Source organism: Dryobates pubescens, chromosome Z (genome assembly GCF_014839835.1).
Source record: "Dryobates pubescens isolate bDryPub1 chromosome Z, bDryPub1.pri, whole genome shotgun sequence".
In the NCBI taxonomy this organism is placed as follows: Eukaryota; Metazoa; Chordata; class Aves; order Piciformes; family Picidae; genus Dryobates; species Dryobates pubescens.
In genome coordinates, this window is record NC_071657.1 from 102,763,036 (window position 1) to 102,787,742 (window position 24,707).

Below are 24,707 nucleotides of genomic sequence, written 5' to 3' on the forward strand. Positions count from 1 at the left end.
AAATGAATTGAGCTTTTTTAAAGTTCATTTACAATTCTGGATTAAAACCTAATTTGTCAAGACAGGCTAGCTCTAGTATGAACTTTTAAAAAACATATATACAGTATCTGGCCTGAAGTACTATGAATAAGGCACATGTAGACATTGAAAGCTGAAAAACAAAAACCAAAAGAAATTAAAATTTGGAATTATAGTCACTGATTAGATGTCATACATGGCCCCCATTGGAGCAATTAAAATCTGATAGTTAATATCCAGTGAGCAACAACAGGTTTAGTCTAGCAGTTTGTTCATTAGTTTCAATACTGGAAGTATATTAAAGGAAGATTCACTTTCAAAAAGATAAGCTTTTCAAAGTGTTCAATCATTACCCTTGACTGACTAAAGTTGCTGCTTTCATTGGATGTATTGAACAATCTCTCTGAAGGAACAATGCTTGGTGGACAACCCAAGAACCTGACAGCCAATTTTGACAGTACTGGCCAAGATGACTTCTTAAAGTTCCAGTAAGTTAGAGGATCACAGTTATGCTCAAGCACTTCTTCCTCCAAATAAGAAAGCACCATTTCCTCTGGTAACTTTGCTCTTTCTTTCAGGTCTTTTGTTTTCTTCATGTCACCCATGAGTGACCAAAGATTATCTTCCCCACATGAATTTGTCGATGGTGAACCTATATCACATCCATTGGAAACAGGTTTATCATCATCTGAGGTAGAACTCATGATTTCCAGCTCCCTGATTAAGTCTTGTTTATATTGTTCAGCCTCCTCTTCTGTAAATAAGGATGTTTTATACCGGGGATCCAGAAGTGTAGCAAAAATGTACCTTGGATCATGAAGTGTAGAGGACAATCTACTCACCATGGCTTCTTTCAAAGATTTCAGCATTGTATCTATGCCCATTGTTTCCTCAAATAGCATCTCTATTTTTCTGTTAAGTATATGAATCATTGGAATCACTTGGCTTAGAGTAGACATGTGCGTACTCATCTCCCTGCTTGCAGCTTCGAAAGGTTTCAGAGCATGGCACACTGACTGCATGACTTCCCACTGATCACAACTTATTAGCTCCCGAAAGCTGCACTCTATTGACATTTCGTCAATTGCTCTTTTCTGTTCGATAAGCCGTTCAAGCATATGAAATGATGTATTCCACTTTGATGGGATATCTTGTATTAGTTGATGCTGAGGCAACTCATACTCTTTTTGCAACTCCGCCAACTTCTCTTTTGCCTTTGCTGACCGATGGACGCGTTCGCAGATCTTTCTTGCAATGCTAAGTAAATTCTGAACCATCCTCTGGCTTTTAATAGCCTCATTTACAATGACATTAACAGTGTGACTAAAGCACTGTACACTTGAATGATCACCTTCATTTAAAGTTTTCTCTATACTCTGATTATCAGTAACAGTAATCCCAATCTGAAGGCCAATGGAAGTAATCCACGTTTCCCACCAGTACTCTAACTGCTTTTGAATGCTGATTCCATTGTAGTCACAATCAATCTGTGATACATTTAATAGTGCTGAACAATGGTAATCCTCACACTGTGGTCGAAATGAAGATTCAAATGTAACCCAATGAGCTGTCAGAGTCAGATATTCACGTGTTTGGTTGCTCATCCATATTCCAGATGTAAAATGGATGACTCCACTTTCAGCTTCTTTAAGATGTGAAATAATTATTTGTTTTACATTATCGTACATATCTGGAATTGCTGTCCTAGAAAAGTAAGATGGAGAAGGTAAAGAATATTGAGGTTGCAAATATTCAAGAAGCCTGTTAAAGCCAACGTTGTCTACAAAAGAATATGGCTGAAGGTCAAGTGCAATCATTTCAGCTACAAGACTTGTGATTTTTTTGGCAACTGGGTGAGAGTCACAAAACTTATCATTGGTTTCATCAAAATTTGAAGATCCTAGTAATTCTGTGCTCAGTGGCATGTGATTATCCGTAGATGAGGATAATACCGTCTCTGAGACATCGGTTTTCAACACATTGTTATGAAACCGCTGCAAATGTCTTAGAAGGCAACTTGTGCCTAGATTTGTTGGCTTTTTCCCTCTACTTATTGTACGACCACAGTGCATACATATTACTTTCGTTGAATCTGCAGAACAAATTGAGAAGTGATTCCACAGTTTTGAGGTCTTCTTGCTATTAACAGGAAATATAATTGGATTATCATGTGTAACCATTGTAGGCAAGTCAGTCAACTTGGAGGATGAACATTCTGCAGAAGCCAAAGTGGCATAAGGAGAATTTGCCAAACTCATATCAAGAAAACTTTTTTGGTTTCCAATTACATCGGGATGGCGTCTATATAAATGTCTCATCAAGCAGCTTGTGCCCACATCACCTTTCTTACCACGACTTATCGTACAACTGCAGTATCTACATACTGCTTTTAGACTGTCTGAAGGTGACAGTGAAAAGTGGTGCCAAACTTCTGATTTAAGCCTTTTCATAATCCTTTTATTTTGCTGAAATACAGCAGTAGGTTCAAATATTAGTGGACCTAATCCCTCACACTGTTTCTCCGGAGATGAAATGAAGGAGACTTCACCTATATCATCAGATGATGACAGCATTGAGTCTTCCACTAGAGCATCTCCAGAAGAGAGATTAGTATGGATCTCCTCAGAGATTCTCTCCGGAGAAGAAGAAACAGAAGTTGATTCTTTCATTAGTTTTTCAGGAGAAGATGACATAGAATTCAGATCACTATCTGAAGGCAGCAAAGAAGGCAACAGAGTTGGAGGTGCAGTGTAGAGAGGTGGTATGCTAGTGCCACCCCCATTCTCTTGAAGGACGATGGAACGATGGGCTCTCCACATGTGTCTTATCAAACAACTTGTTCCCAGGTCTTTTCCATTTTTTCCTCTACTGAATTCATTCATGCAGTGAATGCAGACAGCTTTAGAATTATCTAGAGGTGACAAATAAAAGTGTTTCCAGACAGCAGATCTCCTTCTGGAACCTGATGTGCTCTTTGGAATTACAACAGTTTTTTCTGCTACATTCTCCACAGTGTCATCATACTGGTTGTTGGGTAGCTGTGGAGATGACTCAACCATGACTTCTTCTTTGATGCACTTCTCAGAAACTGAAAGATCTGATATTTCTTCAGAAGACACAATAGATTCCTCAATTATTCGATCTGGAGAGGGTATTTTAGAAGTCACTTTCTTGACCAGTTTTATGGGGGATAACATAGAACTCAGATCTCCAACATCTGCTGACTGAGGTGGTAGTAACAATGTAGGTGAAGAAAAGGAGGATATACCTGGCATACTTAGATTGCTTTGAACTAGTACAGTGGGATGGGATATACCTGGCATACTTCGATTTCTTTGAACTAGTACAGTGGGATGGGCTCTCCTCACATGTCTCATTAGACAACTTGTACTCAGGTCCTTTTCATTTTTACCCCTGCTAAATTCTTTCATACAGTACATACATATTGCTTTAGTGCTATCTCTAGGAGATATAGAAAAATGGTTCCAAGCAGGTGACTTTTTTCTTGAGCTTATGTTTCTGCTAGAAAGGAGGCTTTGTGTCACGGCCTCCATTGCTACATCATATAGAGTACTACTATACTGAGAAAAAAGAGATCCATAATTATCTTCATTTTCAGTAGATAAATATTTGCTAGGGTTGTTGGTAATGAAGTTCTTTTCTTTGTCTTCCTGTTCATCACTGCTCTCCCCATGTTTAAAATCATCTTGTTCTGTTTTTATATCCATTCCTTCTAGAGTACAGTTAATGCTGTCTTCCTCTTGCTCCACTTTTAAGTTACTGATTTTACCCAATACAAAATTACCATCCACTCTGGGGGAACCTGTTCTACTTTTGTCCATGGATGGCAAATTCTTCTTGCCAAGTCTTCATTTATTAATAAATATTGATAATTTAAAAGAGTATTTAAATTTTGATTTAAATGATGTATCTTGTATACTGAATGCACAAACACAAATGTGTGTATGTGTTAAAGGAACATCTAGTTTATAATTTCTATATCTGTATTGTGCATAACTAAATATGATTAGTCATAAAAATGCATTTTAAAATTATAGACTTAATTAATGGAATCTCATTTTTTCCCCAGGGTCAGGACATTTCAGGTCATAGATGAATGTTCTCAAAGACAGCTACTGTTAAATGCTTCATGTTGTAGGCAATCCTAAAAAATGAATGTTCTCTTTTCTTGTTGAAGGAAGCCATTCTGCTCATCTTGCTTGGGCAACTGTGGTTCTTCTGCACCATCTAGAAATTAGAAAAAAAAATAATAAGGAAACAAAGTTGACTAACACACTTTGATCAATTACATTTTCAAAAATGCACTAAATATTTACTATTGAACACAAAAACAATACACGAAAATAAACCAAACATTTTCTCAATGCATATTTTGTGGGCAAATAAATGTCTGCATACGTAGCTTTGACAAAAACTAGAGTCCAAGCATCACTTCTGTATCTGCTTGGACATACCTACACCTCATCCTACATCTTAATACAAGCACTGCATAATCATGCATACACACATGCAAACATATAATATATACATGTCTCTATCCACAGATACATAGTAAGACAAGACAGCAGTTAATCATGTTAGCACAAGAAATAGGTACTTAAAACCAAATGTTAAGTTATCCTCCTAGAGATTTGATCCCTTCATTACTGGCAGCAGTGTTTAAAAATTGAAGTTTTTATAAGAAATCTCTGTAAGGGTGTCCAGTGGTGTCATACTAATCTCTCTTCCTCTGACCATGTTTTCACCTGATTATATTCATACCCTAACACTCTCAGAAAACACCACATCATAGAAACTTTTTTTTTTTTTTTTAATTTCACAATTAAAAGCTGAAATGCTTCATTTGGGATAACTGGGCTGTGCAAATGCCACATACATACTCAGGTCTCTGAAAAGCGTAACATCACTCAGAAGCAAAGGTATATACAGTTCCATATGCTGGTGCCTAGTGCAGCAGTGCCAGCTCAAGTTCCTCACGTACACAAGTTATACTAGTAAGCCTGTTTACAAGAGAGATCAGAAACACTTCTTTCCTGTGCATTTCAGATTTCTGGAAAGCTTATCAAGGTGAGAACTTTTTTTCCCAGTACACGGAAAGTGGCGAGGAGGGGGAATCAGCTTACTGCAGCTATTTTAAGAAAAGGGAGATGGTGCAGTCAGAGCTGGCAAAGAGGAAGGCAGTTTTCTTTCTGTAAAAGTTTTAGTATTTGTGATCTGCCTTTCTTTCTTTTAATCACAGAAAGGAAAAGAAAGGAATAAAGTTTGAGACACCAAAAGATAGGAGGGTTGTGCATGAAGAACATCAGTTCTAGTGAAGAGGCAAAGAGAAAAAAAATCCCAACATTTCTAGAAAAAATATGTGGTATTTTGCACAGGTTTGTGAAATCTCACCCAAGAACAACTCTCACAGCAGAGACTGAACTTACATCACAGTATAAAACTGCATGAAACAAATTAGTGATCACAAATATATTGATATAGAAGCACGTGCAGATTGGAGAAGAGAATTCAAGACAGTCAACATTTTTAATAGAAATCAATCCGAGGATTTCCCCCCCCCAATCTTTATTTTGATCTGTATTTGTGATTTCAAAGCTTGTACTGCAAACAGAAAAAGCAAAAATATGTAATAAGCTGTTGTGACTTAAGATCACAGAACAGAAAGGCTGAGAAGCAGACTCCATGCAGAGCTTTCAACACATCAATTATGCATGTAAGTGCCAAGTTACAGTAAGCACATTACAGATTCCAAGTAAAATGCATGTACGCGTCCTTTAGCACTCTGTTCTGATGAAGTTGTATGCAATTTTTTGTATGCAAGCTTTTTTGCCTCAAAACAGGTAATCACACCTCTAGCCTGAAACACCTATAATTTCTTAATTATGCCAGAACAGTTCCAGACTTAAGAGAAAAAAATTAAAATATACATATACACACATGTAGATGTTTCACCTGTCCCTGTCCTGATAAGCATTTGCTGCTTAACAAAGCTAAGTGTAAGGTAGCTGTGATGAGAAGATTTGAAAACCTGATAAATGAGACCAGTTGCAAGCTTCCCAACAATACTTAGCTAGATTGACATTCATTCACATTGCCAATGGTTAAGTTCCTAATCACTACCAATCGTTATCACTACATATTCAGTTAGGCCCTAATCGTCTTAGCCTAAATTAGCTTTGAGTACACAATACCACTGAGCTGATGCTACATAGTTAAATACTGATGGCTATGGTCCCTGATGGTCTTCAGGAACTTCAGGTGATAGGAGAGAAAGCCATTTGGACTGTGAAGCAGAAATACAGATGGGAGACTTGTCTTCCTTTTCCCCTTTTTGTCGCTGGGTGTTTTAAATGCTCATTATCTCGTCCACCAGAAAGAGTGTGGGAAGCTATCTTATCTGGTCCTGACACGGTTTACCTTCTTTTCTTTAGGCCCAGAAACTGTCCTTGTTCTACGAGAGTTCTTTCCTGTATGCTTTGTTTTTTTACTTACAGATTTTACTACTCAAATTGTTCATTCAAATGTTTTTCTATCTCCTATTTGTGACATTAAACATAGGTCTCCCTTTGAAACTACATATTATTTCTATACTTATGTTTAGCCAATACCTTCTTGCTGTTAGGAAGGATATGCTACTAGCAGTGTGGCAAAGCACTTTATATCCTGTGCCTTGTTATACTATTTTATTGCATCTATGACTAAGTTTAAGGCAAGAAAAAATTAATTATATTTTGTCCACTTTATGTATGGCTATTACAGTTCTCTGGGTACATAGTATGTACTTTTCCTAGGCATTGTTATTGTGTTCTAGGAATGCAAAATAGCTGAGGTTCTTGGAGGAAACTCGTTAGAGTTGCTAGATCATTTCCTGGGAAATCCCCAAGGCCAAATGCCCCTTAAAAGATTTTGCCTTTCCCCCCCCCCCCCCCCCCCATTTTCTTTCAAACACCTAAGAATCATCTCTGTTGTTTAAAGTGTTACTACATCACACAGTAACATTAGAATCATAGAATCACTTAGGCTGGAAAAGACCTTTGAGATCATCGAGTTCAACCACAACCCAACTCCCATGACCACTAAACCATGTCCTGAAGCACCACAACTACAGCTTCTTGAACTCCAGGGATGGCTAAGTCAAATTTTCTTTAAAATGCAATCTCCAAAAGGCTCAGGATTAGAAAAATAGTTATGTTTTTCATCACCCTCTCTCATGCCATCAATATTTAAAAAACAAATAAAACAAAACAAAAAACCACCACCAACAAAAAAGCCCCACCAAACAAAACACTCCATGTGATTTTAAAATTCTATAGTAATCTAAAACAAAGCACAAATTTGGTTATTTTATATATTTTATGTAACTTATTTACCCTTGAACACAGCTACTCAAAGTTAAGGACTACTGCTAAGCAAACAAGATATTCAAGAAGAAAAAAGTTTTCCTTCTTGAACAGAAGGTACAAAAGGCTACAGGCAGTCATCTCAAAATTAAAATGATTTATGCCTTTGAAATCTCCTCAATTTTATACAGTCAAGCAGCAAACCAAAGGGAAGGAAGAGGCACCTTACAACAAAAATCTTCAAAAAAAATAAATGGAAGTAGAGAACCATTATATACTCAAATGTTCCACTCTAGACTATTAGCTTCTGAGAAGCTGTAGACGGTGGTTTGCTGTGGTAATCAGCCTGCAGAAATATTTTATAGGATTTTTCCATTCAAAATGGGATTATAAAGTGCAGACTGGTTGACATGAAATGCCAGGAGAATGTCACTGATCCAAAGAGTGCCACAATGAACTGTCATGACCAGAGAAATCACTGCTGAAGGAAGGGGGTAAAACAAAAGAAACACTGGCGTCTTGGGACTGTAGGGACATACATTAACATGCAATGAGGTATGAAAAGTATGCAAGAACAAAGCACTAAACCATGAGCAGAATAGGTTCAGAAACTTTAAACCGTTTTCAATTTTAGGTCAAGTACCCAAGCAATAATAATGAACTTGATTATATTACAGAATTTTAGTGCAAACAGTTGTAGAAACTAGTTTAAAACAAAACAACTTTAAATTATTATACACATGCATATAGTGCAAATACAAGCAAACACATCCCCGCTGCAAAATGCAAGAGTAGCTAGTGGATGCAACAGTGTAACTGGGATCAAAGTCAGGCTTGGGAAAACTAGGGTTAATAAAAGAAACAAACTGCTTTGGACCTCATGGGAAGTACGACTTGCAGAGAACTTTCACAATAGAATAGAGGAAGGTAAAGACACTCTTACTATACCATGACATCTTAAAAATCAGATTTTATATTAACTGGTAGCTGTTCTGGTTTTACAAATGTATTCTCTGCAACTTGCAAAATCTCAGGTCCACAACACTCCATTTGGACACAAAAGAATAAAGTGTGGAAACAGCATCACCAATACTGTACATTGATTTTTGTTGATAGGAATAATCTTCACCCTCACCAAATACTGGAACAGACTTTTACGTATAAGAGAAGTAACATGAGATATTTTTATTAATCTGGTATGAAAGAGCTGAAGTATGTAAGAATCTGTGTAATTAACAGAAAATATGCTTGAAAAAATATATTAAAAATACACAAAATATATTTCTGAAGCATATGTTAATGGAAGGAGAAAAATCATAACCAAAATCATGTCTAAGTCAATTGGGAAAACAATAATTAAAAAGCCCCACCCTGTAAAACAAACAAACAAAACCCCCAAACACCACACCAGAAGGACATACAAAGGAGAAGAAAAAGCGAGAAACCATCACATTTTAAGTGCTCTGTTTTACCACAGAGAAAAATCATGGTGTTAGAAAGTGGAAGCATTTTTATTTAAAATTTCAACTATTTAGTGTCCTTTTTTCCTTACTTCTATCTTAAAAAAAAAAAAAAAAAAAAGACATGTGGAAGCAACAAAAACACAGAACTTTTTAATACTGACTGAGAAATAATCTTTTGTTTCTACACCCTCTATTCCATCATGAGTTTACAGAGGTCATCTTACTATGTGACTTATCCAAGGTCTCACTCTCAGAAAGGCTCCCTCACTACTCCTGAAACACTTGTAGAATGGTCAAAAATACTTTACAATTATTTTTAAAGTTCAATTCTGGAGAGAGACAAACATTTACAAAATCTGAATTTTCACATAAGGAACATTCATGAACAGTTTTATATGTTTGTGTAAACAAGAAAAGACCAATTCAGCTCTCAGAATAGGGCTGCTGGTAAGAAGGGAAACAAACAAATAAACCCAACCAAACCCAAAACAAACAGAAAAAAGCAAGGAACAAACAAAATATGCTAAACAAACAAAACCAACCAAACAAGCAAAAAAAAAAACCCACAAGGACAGGAATTATTTTGTCCAAGGGTGGACCATTTAACATATGTATGGCCAGACACAGAGGATGCCACACACAGGTGCTGTAAAAGGCTGGGAGGTGGGCACCAGGAAGTTCCCAAGGATACCTCGACTGCTGGGCTTCTTGAGCTGTTGTAAGAAACTGGGCAGCATCCTGAAAGGGCAGTAGATGCCCTCAACACCCTCATAGCTGAAGAGAGAAGCTGGGAAAAACTACTAAGATAAGATCACATAGCCATAAGGAAGGAAACAAAGTGATGGGACAAAGGCACCTGTTCAGAGGTTGGAAGACAAGGCAAGAAGAACAAGGGCCCTCCAAGAAAGGTATGTGAACTCCCTAGTGTGCTTGTGCTACTTGCTGGGACATGACACAGAGACCTCCTATTTATCCAAATATGAAGATCATTCATACCTGTCATGGTAGGGCCAAACGTCCCCAGCACAAACCCAGACCGACACTAAGGTGTCTAGACATGGTCCCCCTCTCCCCCCTCCTTCCTGCAGAAAGCCAGGGTAATGCGGGAAAAGGAACAAAGGGGGCAGGACCATGCATGTCTGAGAAACAACCCTGTATCTATGGTAAGGGCATGTGTTCTGGCCACAGCCTGGCAGAACCCCTTCCCATTGGGTAACTATGTGCTGGTTTCAGTGCCCTGTTGGCCCAATTGATCTCAGGCAAAATTTACATACAGGCTGATTTCTAGTTGCCTGTGCCCCTCTTGAACACCTCCAGGGATGGTGTTCCACCACCTCCCTGGGCAGCACAATCCAAAGGCTAACAACTCTCTTATTTTTTGTATCTTTTTTTTCTCCTGCTGCTGTAAACATTAAACAAAAGTCTATGGGACTTCATTTACTGACAATTTACTGACATTTCAAGGAACACCTGGAAAGACTAAAGAACCAAAAGCCCTGGCTTTTTACAAATGTCTCCACGTCAAACCCACATCACCTGCATCAGTGCATGGGAGAAAGTGTGTACTAGCTCCCCCTGCACTAAACCACACTGGCTCCTATACTGATGAGTAAAAGAAGTGAAAACAATGACAATGGCAAAACTAAGTGAAATGCTAGGATTTCCAGATGAGCATAATTTAAAAAACACGCACACACACACACACACACAAAACAAAACAAAAACACCACAACCTTTTAAGTAAACACAAAGCAGAAATAAAAATAAGACTCAATTCTAAAAACTATTGGTTTTGTGCATGTGTGGTTTTGTTTGTTAGGGGTTTTTTGGTTGTTGCTTGTTTGGTTTGGGGTGTTAGTTTTCTTTTATTTAAAAAACATCTGGTTCTTAATTCAGTTCTCGCACCAGTATACCCTCAACAGTGAAACTTCTTTTAAACTTTGAGATAATGCTTAATATTAGATAGTCTATATTCATTACTTTTGAAGTCTAATATAAGTAATGATGTTTGTGTTAGCATGCCTATTACTCACATCTGGCTAACATTTAGTTCTGGCATCCCCCTTTAGTGCTCAGCTACATGTGCTCAGTACCCAAACATTTCATCAGATCTGTGATACAGGCTGACTACTCAGCATGTCTAAGAAAAAAGCAGGTATCTGATGCAAGAACTCAAGCTTATTTCTGGAGAAAGCAGCCTTCCTAATTTATTTGACAATTTATTAAGCATGTATCCATTTGAAGCATCACCTTCCATCACCTAGGCTTAATCAACATTGTTAAAGATTACAAAGCCCAAAGCACAGAAACCCCCATTCCACACAATTTCAGACAGCATTTATCCCAGCAGGAAAATAAAAATGCAAGGCTTAAAAAACCCAAAAAACAAAACAAAACAAAAACAAACCAAAGTATCACCTCAGCCAAAACTATGTCATTTCTAAGTTTTATACAACAAAAAAACAAACGTAGTATCACTGAGTTGCCTGTGCCACCATACTTAATATTATGTATCACCACAAATAGTAACACTACCCATACCTACAACTACCAGATAAGCCTTTAATTGTTGCTATTTATTTTTTTCCTTAGTGCACTAAAAATACCATCAGCTCTCCAATGGGACTATCTTCCTTCACATGTCCTTTGCTAACTTCCCACAGCAGCACACTATAAGGAAGGAGGAATAAAAGGGCAGGCAAATCATTCTGCCCCAGCTTTTATTAAGTTATCGCTCACAAAAAATGGATCTGTCACAACAAGCAAGTTATCTCAACAGTTGTCTAGGATCCAAACTGTCTCTTCAGTGTTGAAGCATTTCTTCTCATTATCTATTACTGAAGTAATACTTTCAGAATGTGTTTCTATGCTACTGTTTACACCTACTAAATGTCAGATCTACCTGTCTTTTATTAGTATGCTTACATTTTAAACAATAATCTTATTACAATTTCAGTAGGATTTTCCCAAGTCTTACACATTAGTTCCAATGTTGCTCCAAATGAAAGCTACAGGAGTTTATACTCTTGTTTTATATTTTTATCATTTACAATTTTGGACAAATATTGCACAAATATTTGGACAAATAATACAGAGGAATCCTTAGTCTTGCAAGAGACAAGGTAGTTTTCTTAAGAAAAAAAACCAACTTTTTTTTTTTTAAAGCAGCTGAAGCATACATTGTTTGGCTTTAGCATTTTTAATGCATGACATCAAAGCTGCTTTTAGTATGTCATGCTGTACAATCTGAGCCTGAGGGGAGATGAGCAAAGGTTGTAGTAACACAACAGGAGGGTAGAATGCAGACGATAAAAATAAGAACAGGGTAGGGAAGACACATCAGTATTATCATGGAACAGGAAACAAGACAAGACAGACAAAGTTACCAGAGGTAAGTTCCAAAAGAATCAAAAACATTTATTATTCCACACTGCTAGAGAACAGCAGCCTGCATTCACAAAAGTATCAGAAAATTCAAAGCAAGATTCCTCTGATGCTTCCTTTCCCCAAGTGATCAATTCCTAGCCTAGCTCATTACACTCTTCTCTATGTGCAGTACCACATCTGACAAAACAAACGGGATAGGATTAGGGCAAGAGATTCTTCCCCTGAGTAGTCCACCTTCCTAGCTTGCAATATACCAGAAAACATACTTTTTAAAAAAGTATTTATCTTTAAACTCTGAAAGAGTGACAATTTAAGGATGGTTTCAAACAGTTAAAAATGAGAAACTTGTAAAGAAGAGAGCTGATGGTTACAAAGCTGAATAACCTAGATTATGAACAATGAAAAAGCAGTTAGGAAGGGCATGCCATGTGCTGTGTACAGTAAGTCTTCTTCGAACTCTTGCTGAACATATCCATGTAAATATAAAGTGAAAAAACCCAAATGTAAACAGGGCACTTTACAGAATGTAGTATTGTATTAACATGTTTGAACAGTGTTTTTTTCTTAAAAAAATAAGCAAAACAAAACAAACAAACAAAAACACACACACACAAAACCCCAACACCTGAATAGTATCTGTTAAACTGCTAGAATTATTATATATTATTATCTATTTTGAAAGTAACAGTGGGATGCAGTGGGTTGACCTAGATGATCCTTGGAGGTCCCTTCCAACCCCCACCATTCTGTGTAACCAGATCAAGTCTCTAGAGATCTGTTTTAAAGATCCTTCAGTTACCCATTAATTCAACCCTGTGTTCATATTGATGCCAGTCAGTTCTGTGCCGTCAGTTTGTTTTCACTTGTGCTATGGGGAGGTTTCCCACTGCTTACACGTGTGGTAATGGTATACATGTAACAACGTAGCATTTTTTTTGTTGCCTGGAATGCATGTGCACATCAGGGCAGGTTAGTTCTTAGCCCCTGAAACGACAAAAAATATTTTCCAAGAGAATATACAGTAGTTTGAATACTTTGTAGGGTGGGTTTTTTTGTTTTGGTTTGTTTTCTTACAGCTGAGCTTTTGTCATATATCATTCTTTCCTCAAAGAATTATTTCAAGTCAGAAAATACCCTCAATTACAAACGATTCTCCAAATAAATCTGTTTCTTTGTACCAGTTATCTTCTTTCTTCCTCATATAACAGTTAAAAGCAATATGGCTAGATTTTACTTGAAGCAAGAAAAATATCCTCTAGTTACTAAATATGACAGAAAATAATATTCACAATACTATCCAATTTTTATAGAATTCATACATATTCAGTTTTACCTTTCCAGGGAGCACAACGAAAACAACAACAACAAAGCCAAAACTTTAAAGGTAACTTTAAAGCCAAGCTTCCATGCCACATGCAAGCATAATCTATCATGCCCAGGACAGGGGTGAACTTTGTATGCTCCTTTCAGGTATGTTTTTTCATTCAGTATTTCCTAAGGAGCTTCTATGTTCATCATCAGCATCTGACATTTTCACCTGATGTCTCAGTTTAAAAACAACTACCGCAGCTCTGTTTCTTTCAGAACAAACATTCCTATTTACAAGAAGTGGGAGGAGAAATGAGTGTACAGCTCTCCCCACACATTTATCAACCAGCCCATCCTTAGCCACCATAATGAGGGGTCTTTATCCTCTCAACCTCTTCTAGGAACATACTCTCTTTGCCTTCCTCAAGGCAAGGTGAGACTTTGCAGCAAAGGTCCAACTGCCACAGACAACCAGGCCAGGAAAGCCAACGTTGTTTCCACTAGCACCACATTGAGTATTAGCAGGAAATCCAAAGCAACACTGTCAAACAAATACGTCAGTTGTCTTCTCCCAGAAGAAAATGGTTTATAGGAGAACCATCCTATTGCCAAAGACACAGACTTCAATTTGAACAAATAAGGTTTTGATCAAGGAGCTAACCAAAAATACAACAAGAATTTTAATTAGGAATAAAGTTTTTTGTAGTACCTTCTTGAACCAGTGCAGTTCACAAAATTTAACTCTTCTAATGAAACCTTTAATTAAGTTTACAGAATAAGGTTATACACTTTATTCAGAGCAGGATGCATGGCATTATTTGTACAAGAGCAGATAAAGAAAATAACACTTGCTGTTTTCATTTGCTCATTTTCTATTGCTACACAGAAGCCATAATAATTATTTTAATATACCTAATAATTTGTGAGGTATAGTAAAAGAAAATAAAAACATTTAGAGAAAGAAGGATCAGAAATTTCCCTATACTTAATGAGAACCGTTGTATTTCCCATCATAAAGAGATTATGGTCTCTCCACAGCACAACTGCCAGAGAAGGCAACTTCAAATCACTAGGAAAGAATAGAACTTCAATTCCTCCCTTTTCCCAGTGTCAAAAGTAAAGGTGCTGCTGACAGAATGATCTGCATGCTGTTTAGCTCCCTGAAAGCTGAGCCACTCTTCCTACTATTTCAGTGGCTACTAATGCAAGTTGCAACAAGGGAAAACCTCTCATGTAATGACTACTACCCTGTTGTGTCTTTTTTTTTTTAACCCTGTCTGTAGATATGCTCCCACACTTATTAGCATACCATGTTCCCACCTTTAACACAGAAAAAAAGAAGGGGAACCATGGAGTAAACTCAGAAAATATTATATAGTATAATATGATATAAAATTTTATATGAAATGTGGCAATTATCTATGCCACATTTTACCAAGGACTTGCAATCCCAAATATTGGGTAAGTTCTTGAGCTGGGAGCTCATAGTTGGGTGGGAATTATAAACAAGGAGCCGTTTCCACACTGCTCTTTCCTCTCCCACCTCCTCATGGCATATCTAACACTACTTTTCCCTTTAATCAGGAACTAGATTTTCTTCTAATATCTAAACTGCACATAAAACACTACTGCATAGTATATGCACTAGAAGACTTTAATTCAGAGAATTTCTGACCTGATGAAACTTTAGATTTTACAGAAAAGATACTATCTGGACAGCAGAATATTTGGATCTTTGCTCCCAGAAGATTTCAGCTCTGTATAAGCACATGTTTTAACACAAAAGTGCCTTATTAACCATAAATGAAGAAAAGCATCATCAGCAGAAGGAACATTTGCAATATGCTAGCTCTCTGGGCCACACTACTTAATTCCATGAGCCAGTATGAAATAATTTGGTCACAATACACTGCATGATGTAATCTGTACTGGTGAATACATTATACATTACATATTGCATATTGATATATTGAAACACAGAGGAAAACAAGTCAGTCTTCAACTACCATGCCACAAAAGAGTAGGACCCCAACAGGAAGTAGTATGAGATCACTTAAAAGATGACATATTTTATATAATCTTCATATATACCAAAATAAATATGTAGAAATGACATTTTGAAAAAAGTCACAAGGAACTCAAAATACATTCTATAAACCCATTTTTTAGGCTGACCAAAATTACCTGAGCTCTATTTCAGAACCTGGATTTCAATGAAGCACATTAGTATGACAAAAAAACCCCAACAAACAAAAAAAACCCCACCAAAACAATCAAACCCCACCACACAACCAACCAGACAAACAAAAAAGTGACAAAATGTATATAGTTTCCTTCTTTATTATCTGTCACAACAACTGGGATTATAATTCAAGAAATAATTCTTGAAGTTAGCAAGACTAGATAGTAATTTTCACTGAATACTTAACCTTGAGACACATTAGAAAGACACTTTAGATGCATCTTATAGTTCTAACAAGTACATTAGAATTCAGCTTTAAATACATGGCAGTGAAATTGTTGGGTTTGTGGCAAAACCAACATTGTCCATTTTATCAGATTTCTCTACAATGGTCTAGAACTAGGCTGCTGCAAATGACTGCTCTTTCCTGCTCTTTGACTATGCTATGGACTTGGAAAGCACTAGGCAGCTCATTTTCACTTAAGACTTTCATGAAGAACAACCCACAAGCTGATTTAGTCTGTAACAAAATCCCCTACACCTTCTGTATGTCTCACCTTGGAAAACTTTCCTTCCTTCAGAAATTAATCTGAGTCATGTTTTCATTTTTCTTTTTCTACAGAGACCAGAGTCTTACAAAGAAAGGCTGAGAGAGTTGGAGTTGTTAAGCCTGGAGAAAAGGAGAGGCTCCATTGTGACCTTTCAGTACTTAAAGGGGGCTTATAACAAATATGGGGACAGACTTTGTAATAGGGACTGTAGCAACACAACAAGAGGTAATGGCTTTAATCCTAAAGAGGATAGATTTAGACTGGATACAAGGAAGAAATCTCTACAATAAGGGTTGCAAAACACTGAAACAGGTGGCCTAGAGAGATGGTAGAAACCCCAACCCTGGAAACATGCAAAGTCAGCTTGGACAGGGCTCTCAGCAACTTGATCTAGTTGAAGATGTCCCTGCTCACTGCAAGGAGGTTTGAGCTGATAACTTTTAAAAGGTCCCTTCCAACCCAAGGTGTTCTATGATCACACCAAGACTACCTAGTTTAAAATCCTATCTATCTAAACATTGTGTCCATCTGTTGCTAACATGCATGTTAACCAACAATACAGACAGCTTAAAAGTTGAACTGCATGATTTAAGACAGGGGAAGTGGGGAAATAAAAAATAATAATCAGAAAGCTCTGAAACACTATCCAAGAATGACATTTATTGTTCATCTACATACAAAAGCTGGACCATATATGAAGACTTTTCCTACTACATCTTAGTCAAAAATCTCAAGCTTCTAAAAAATCTGTACTCAACAGCTCAAACTGAATATGTAAGGACAGAAAAGTTTTAGACAAATTCTAGAAGATATTAAACTTATTTTATCAGTGAGGACATGAATATCTGAGTAAGATTAGTACAATTTGAGTATAGGATGAATGTAGCATGTAAATTAGTTTTCCTATTTTAACAGCTACACGTATCTATATGCCAGCTCTGTTACCACAGAGTAAGAGGTGCTCTGCAAATCATAAGCTAACCATAAAGATACCCAGGTTTTACAACTTAGTTTTTAAATCTCAGACACTTATACAAACCTCCTGCTAAATTATTAAGCTCCATACAAGTCATTGCACAGGCATACAATTATTCATTGGTTCACTCTACATTAATAACAATGATTCAAGGATGATTCAAGACCTGAAAGAAAACAAGCTGCCCACTAGTTTGAGAAAAAACAACAAAATCCCCACCAAAAAACCAACCAAAAAACAACTTACACACCTGTTCCACTGCATGCAGGTGGCTTCATCTGAGGTTACATATGTGCTATTCAAACTTAATGATGATAATTGTATCTAAGGAAAAGAAGAAAGTAATTCACTTCAATAATTTATACTTTGTTAGTCATGAAAACTGTCACAGTGGCAAGTCATGGGATGTTTCGAGTTCCTCTTTAGGTAATAGCTCCAGGACTTACGTGACTAGCTCTTGCTTCTTTTCATAATTGTGAAGAAAAATTAGACATTTTCAAGTCTAGAACTCCAACGCACTGAATACTAAGAAGATTTAAAACTCCTTTTTTTGTACTTGTCTGGATGATGCTCCATTTTTTTTCATGCTTAGGGTTGACTGCACCACATGATGAATGAAACCAAGTCTACACACTACAGGCAAGACAGCAAAGGAGCTCGCTGGCACCTTTCAATGCACTACAGAATTCATTTGGCAGCTTGTCACACCTCCTCTTTGTGAGCTAAGTACACTGCACCTAGCATGTGTATTAATCAAGATGAACTAGCATAGGATCAACACAAGATTATCATTTCCTATGAGAAAGGAATGATTACAAGCACAGCATATTAAGTCAGATATTTTGATTTAGCAACAAAACACACTGAAATAGTGTTATCACAGGACATATTTCTAGAGTTTTGCAACTTCTGTTCCACTATTACACAGACATGAGTGTCAGTGTGCAGAGACCCCAGCTGCTTCACTGACCCAGTATACTAAAAACTGCCAACCAAGAAATCTTTTCACCAACAGAAAATCTGGAAAGTAAACTTTGACTCAAAATCTAAATGCAGAGAACATTGAAGTCTGCACTCCTTAGTGGCCAGGATGGTGCTTTGTTCTATGCTCTAAACTTCACATAGAGTAAGTATGAGCAAAGGGTTAAATCAACACAGCATTCTCCGCATCAGTCAGTGCTCACTGCTCTTACTCAGATTGAGATGGCAATTGATACATATACACACTTTACTTTTTTTTTCCTTGAGAAGGAGAATACCACACAGAAGGTGGAAGACCGACTGCTGGCTTACTGTGCATTATGGACTTTCATTGACATTTTCTCTTAAAAATACCTCCATACTCCCTCTTAAGTGAAAACATCTCCAGAGCTGCACAGCTGACTAATTTGACTGTTAAGACACTTCATCTGTCCTACTACAGTGAACATTTAAATAATGTATACAGGCAGGAAGGTGTCAGCCAAGGCGACATGGACCCACTCAACACAGGGTGCTCCAGTAGCAGCAGCCAGGGAATTCTCCCGAGATGTGGATTAAGCTCCTCAGGCAAAACAGGGAAGCAAACCTGGCTCTCCCACATTCCTTCCAAGTGCCAGAGCCATTCAACTACAGGCAAGATAGAGTACAAATAATGCATCTTCATCCTCCCCGATATCTTTAAAAACAACACCAAAATCCCACCTTTTCCCTCCTATTTTCCCAGTGGTTCATGTTAGAGATGACTATAAAATAGTTTCAAGCTTGGCCAAATAGTTCATTCAATTCAAATTAATGTTTGGGTTTTCTTGTTTAATTATTTTAGTGACAAGAATTATAATGAAAGAGTCAGCTAAATCTGAGCTGCCTTTTTTTTTTTTTTTTTTTGAGGTAAACACTGATTCAGAAAAATAACATACAGAATGACAGCAACAGGTAAGCAGTATTATTATTGAAGCACTAATTAAATGAACCTATTTGGGGGGGAAAATAGTACATAGTCTTTGATCATTGTCGTATGAGACAAATACATTACTGATTTTAAATACCTTTCTTCCATATTTTTAAAGAATTGTGAGTGTATTGCTAAAATGTCACATCTGTTAGCCTATTTTCAGCTGTAATTTTTAAACTATGGACTACTGAAACACAGAGCTGGCTTTTGCATCAAATGTACAGAACATCTGAGCACTCAGTGCAAAACTTAGCACACCAAGGGCAAAAATCATCTGTGTGACTCTAGTGAATGCAAACTAGCAAACAGAAGCCAAACGAGCTTTCAGAAAGCTGTAACAGTGAACTAATAACCCTCCAAACCTTCCAAGATCTTTCAATCTGTGTATCACATTGAAGCAAAGAAGGAAAAGAAAGAGTTAAAAGGTGGAAGGAAGGCCAGCGTGCAGCAATAGCTAAACAGAGCAGACAGGTTGCAAGTTTAAATAAAGATTATGGCAATATCGTAATATTTCTTATGTCAACATCCACTGAAAACCAGACTTACACAGCTTATAGGAAAGACTAATACTTCATTTTCCAGTATGTTGTTCAACATCAAAAATTCACAATTTGTTCTGAGTTAACATACTTGAATTAAAACAAAAGCCTTAAAAATTATGCTACTTCCCTGTTGCTACTTTCACAGACCATCGTGACTTATCACAACAAAGCACCCCAAACCCACCAAAACCAAACAATACCACTATGGTTGAACTATATATCACACTAGGTCATCTAGGATAGAAGTTCCTTCACTTTGGGGGAAGGGGAATTAATTAAAAACTGGCAAAAGTTGTAGTTGCTCTCACTTCTTGATGTGTAAGCTTTAAACTCAAGATCCCATTTGAAAGCTACCTTTAGACCAAGAAACAAACTTTTTCTTTGCACCTCCCCCCCCACTGGTTGTGAATTGAGATATTGATACCAGTACTACACGAAAAATAAATTGCCAAAGTTGTACAGAAAACAATGTATATTTGACACATACCAGAGAACACCTTTAGCAAAGTAATTTTTGTTCACTAGAACGGGTAACATTAATTACATTAATTTGTGTCAATACTAGTCAGATACTTAAGACTATCCCTGCTTAAGAAAAAAAAAAAAAAAATCAGTTATGATGATGTGTTGCAAGCTATGGTCTACAATGTGTCAAATCCTCAACTAAACTTTCTTCTAACTAAACATAAGTTAATTTACCTGTCTAATCACACCTATGTGCATAAAGCTGATTACTTTAAATTGTATATTATAGTGGTGACCCTAAAGCACAACATGCTCCTTCTGAAGATAACTCCTATAATTTAAGCAAGCTTCAAAAGACAGGGTTTACAAAATCCTCTCATACAGAGCCTTCACTGTGAATGGTAGTAAAATGCAGCAAGGTGTGACCCAAAATATCTGCATCCTTTAATTCAAATTTTCTTGGCGCCACAAGAAGAAACTCTAAGAATGTTTGGTATTCAAGGTTATGGAAAATGAGAAGAAAACAAATTCCAAGAAAAAGACGAAGAAAAAGATACAATGGGCTCAAAGGTCAGAAAAACTGGTCAGTATTGCCCACGAACTTGCTAGGAGCTCCTCCTGTAATACCTAGCTCTTAAGAATCTTTGATAGCACAAACAGAAAATTTTAAATAAATGTGTGAATCGTAGTTGTTCTTATGTCTTTCCAAAGGACCCATTATAAACCTTAGTGATGTGTTATGTGTACTAAAGCAGACCCCCTCTACACTAACCACCTGCAACTGCATGACACTAACTGTTCAGTAAACACAATTCTTGCTCAGGATGTTTGCAGTCTAGGTTTAAAATGTGCCAGAATAGGTGGAAACACCAGAGAGAGGCCATAGCAAACAAGGTAACAGAAAGACAGTAAGCATTACTCTTAACTCACCACCTGTCTAGTCTTACATTGTACACTTTGCCTTTCATGTTATCATTGAGGATGTTGTACCTTTCACAATTTTGGTCTATAAAGAGTAACAGAATTACAGCTATTCAAATGTACAAATATTTCAAAAACTTTTCTCTGAGATGCTTAATTCAGGTATTTCATTTTACTTATTCTCAATTAATTCTTCTATTTGGCTGCTTTGGAAAATTTCTATGGCATGAATTCCTCAAAATCTGTTAAAGATGAAAGATACTAAGAACATTGTAAGCAACAAAGTAGACAGACAACTAGCTGTACAAAAACTTTCAGCACCTTGCCTGTTGGTCTCACACCTAGCAGACAGCACTCAAATGTCTAAGAGCTCACAAAAGAATTTCTCCTGCTTTTAATATATAATTAAGAGCTATCAGACTTCTTTTTTTTCCGTTTTTTTTTCCCCATAGCAAAAAATAACTAGAATGTTGTTGCCCAGTATATGCACAAATAGAGGCTTTCTAGTAACAGTGTGGTATCTTGGGGATAGTTGGTCATATCTTCTAGACTTCACTACCCCCACCCCCAGCATGTACTCCATGAACTTTCTCACAAGGTTGCACAGCTATGCTTTAAATGAAAGGTTTTGTCACCGAAGATAACCCTTAGAAGAACAGTGCTTACTCTCTTGAAAATCAAGACACGTGAACATACAGTGGGCCATACAGACAACGCACAAGGAAAGCCTTAAAAGTATGTTTACATTGTGGCAGCTTTAAAGACTTTGTGCACTTGGCACGATAAGTGTAGAATGATAGCTCAAATCAAGTTAGTAAAATTTCAAAGATACCCACCAGAAACAAGATAAGATTGTTTCTAACACACCCATCAGGGGGAAGAACTGGGGAACTTCTTCCACATTGCAAAGCCAACCACTACTAAACTTTGCAATGATAATAAGAATCAACAGTAATGCAAAAGAGGCCTTTTAGCTTTCATTGCGTTAATAAGTGTTCTTACACTTTTAGTAGACTGCACGTGCAGCAGACAACTCTATCAGACACCCGCTGAAAGCCGGCAAGCATGAGAACACCACCAGTCTCTACCATCGGCAGCCGTCTCAGTGTAGACCTACAAGTTACAGAAGACATTTTTAGCCAAAATTACTGTCCCGAGCAAAAGATGAGAAGAGCAGTACATGAAAGTTAAATTTTGCACTTTATCCATACGCATCTCTCGTAAATGACAGGGCTGGGAACTTCACCCCACACAGGAAGAGTTGTGGTGTTTACACCAAAGCCGCTGGCAGGCGCCTGACCCCCTCGTGTCCCGCGTTCCTGGTGGAAAACGCTTCTGAGGATTTCCTGGGCTTTTGGGCCCCAGCACTCGACTAGCAAGCTTGTACCCGAAGAAGCTCGCTCGCCTGCCGGTCCTCACGCAGCCCCGGCCCGCAGCGCGTGCCCTACGCGGGCCGTGGGTCACAGCTGCGCGCTGCTGAGGGCAGCGAGCTCCCCACCCCCGGGTCTGCCCGGGCCATCTTAGCTCGGGATGGTAGCGGCCACGTGGTCACCGCTCCCTCCACGGGCCCGGCTCCCGAAGCCTCCCGGCGGCGCGGCCCCACCAGGTGGGAGCGGGCGTGGAGTCCTGACGGGTCCCGCCGGCCTGGCCCGGACCGCGCACAATACCAAACGAGCCCGGGGCGCGGCCAGGCAAGAACCCCTTTCCTGGTGGAGGGCAACAGAGCCTGCCGGGAGGTCCGGGCCAGCACCGAGCTACCCTGGAGACCAAAGACCTTCGCTCGCCGGGCTGGCCGGCCCCCCTCCCAGGGCCTCGCAGACAATGGAGCCAGCACCGCGGGCCTAGTCCCCAGCTTCCTGCGCCGCCCCGCCGCCACACGCCCCCTCCCCGGCCTGGCGGCGCTGTCCTGCAGGCGCTCCCAGGCGGGACGGGACGCCGCCGGGCCCGCGACTCAGCGACGGGGTCGCGCAGACACCGACATTGCTATGGCAAAGCTGGCGGGGGCGGGGGAGGGCCGCAGGGTCCTGGGGACTACGAGCGTGACCGCCTTACCCGGCCCCCTCTCAGTGCCCGAAAGGTGCCACTCACCTCCTGGAGCGACCGCCGCCGGGAAAAACGGAGGTCGCCGCCGCCCGGCCGGGCCCGAAGGAGTTAAAAGGAAGGGCCGGGCGGGACCGTCCCATTCATTAGCCGGGCGCTTTGTCTCCGGCCGCTGCCGCCGCCGCGGCGCTGAGCAGGCTGCCCCGGCTCGGCCGCCACGGGGCGCGGTGCGCAGGCGCCAGGAACAGGGGGGCGGCACCGCCGCCGCCGAGCGGTGGCACGCACGACGCGCAACATGTCATCCGGGCTGTGGCCGCAAAATGGCCGCCAGCAGAGTTGTGACGCTCAGGGGGTGGTGTGGCAGCTCCGCGCCCGGAACCGGATCGGGGCAGCGGCAATCATGGGGAGCCGAGTGTTTTGCAGCGCCGCCCCTGCGGTGGGTCTGGGGTGAGACGCGAGTGGTCGCTATAAAGCTGCGGCCGCTTGTCTCTCCCTACTTCGTTTCTGAGGCGGCAGAGCGGGGCAGCGGCCGTATCTCTAGGGACAGCCGTGCTAGGGCGGCACCGGCCTGGGGGTTTCAGCAGCGCAGCTTCGAGGGACTGCTGGGGCCTCTGCCTGCCCGGCAGTGGTTTCCCCATGAGGCCGCGGGCGGGAGCCGCGAGTTCCTCGTGGGCCGACCTTTGTCGGAATGGCCGTTCCTTTCCTTGCAGCCTGGGGCTGGCGGCTGAGCACCGCGAGGGAGCTGATGGCTGGTGTGCGGCGTCCTCGCAGCGGGCTGGCAGCCAGACCGCGCCGGCTTCAGGAGGGGACCGAAACTCTGAGGAAAAGCCTTCATGGGTATCGCTCCACTAGAGCGCGGGTACATCACTATTCTAAACACATTTACATGAATACAACAACTTAAACATTAAGTTTAGTCTTGGTCAGGTCTGCCAGCTAGACTTTGAGGTGTGAGAGCTTAGTTAAGCTTTTATCACCAGTTTGTTGACAAATTACGGTAATTAGTTAATGCTCATTAGTTAATGTTCATAAATAGAAATATCTTACAAAGCATCTCTTACAGAACTATAAAATTGTAACAGTTATGTTGAATTTTACTTGTAATTATGTAGTTACACTTACCACACCACAGAAAGCCTGCTAATATTAGAATAGGTGCCTCTATTAACTTTTCTTTTGTTTTTCTTTCACAGTTACGAGTTTGAAGAGCTTCCCAATTTATAGTTAACAATTTTATGGTAAATTTAAAAATATTGGAAACTTTCTTTGTGCTTTCCCACTGCATACATGTTGCTTTTTCTGTACCTCTCTGTACCTCTGCACTTTTTCATGCATCCTATTCTGAAAATTTCCTTAAGAGTTGGTAAGAGTTGAGATTAATGAAAGTTGGTTATTTCTTTAAATTATCTTCTAAGTGACTTGAGAAGCAAACAGGATTTGTTATCTAATCTATAGATGTGTTATCACTCATCAAGTGAGATAGCTGGATTTTCATTCTGGTTTTAAAAATATACCAGAGCCTTAAGAAAGTCGATCTTAAAAATCTGATCAAAGCTGAGG

General features: G+C 39.2%; 1 protein-coding gene across 2 annotated transcripts; it reads right to left on the minus strand.

The window, feature by feature from the left end:
• Positions 1 to 168: 168 nt before the first annotated feature.
• Positions 169 to 23,369, minus strand: ZBED4 (zinc finger BED-type containing 4). 2 transcript variants are annotated; one of them, XM_054178450.1, is made up of 4 exons: positions 23,196 to 23,369; positions 22,110 to 22,220; positions 17,497 to 17,570; positions 169 to 4,266 (listed from the first exon to the last, which is right to left on the minus strand). In XM_054178450.1, the coding sequence occupies exon 4, from the start codon at positions 3,858 to 3,860 to the stop codon at positions 300 to 302; it is 3,561 nt and encodes a 1,186-aa protein (XP_054034425.1). In that variant the 5' UTR covers positions 3,861 to 4,266; positions 17,497 to 17,570; positions 22,110 to 22,220; positions 23,196 to 23,369; the 3' UTR covers positions 169 to 299. The 2 variants fall into 2 exon arrangements, with proteins under 2 accessions (XP_054034425.1, XP_054034426.1); XM_054178451.1 differs by lacking the exon at positions 17,497 to 17,570.
• Positions 23,370 to 24,707: the final 1,338 nt, after the last annotated feature.

Bases quoted from the DNA above. Each gene is read 5' to 3' on its own strand.
- ZBED4 (XM_054178451.1), bottom strand. From the start codon at position 3,860: ATGGACAAAAGTAGAACAGGTTCCCCCAGAGTGGATGGTAATTTTGTA.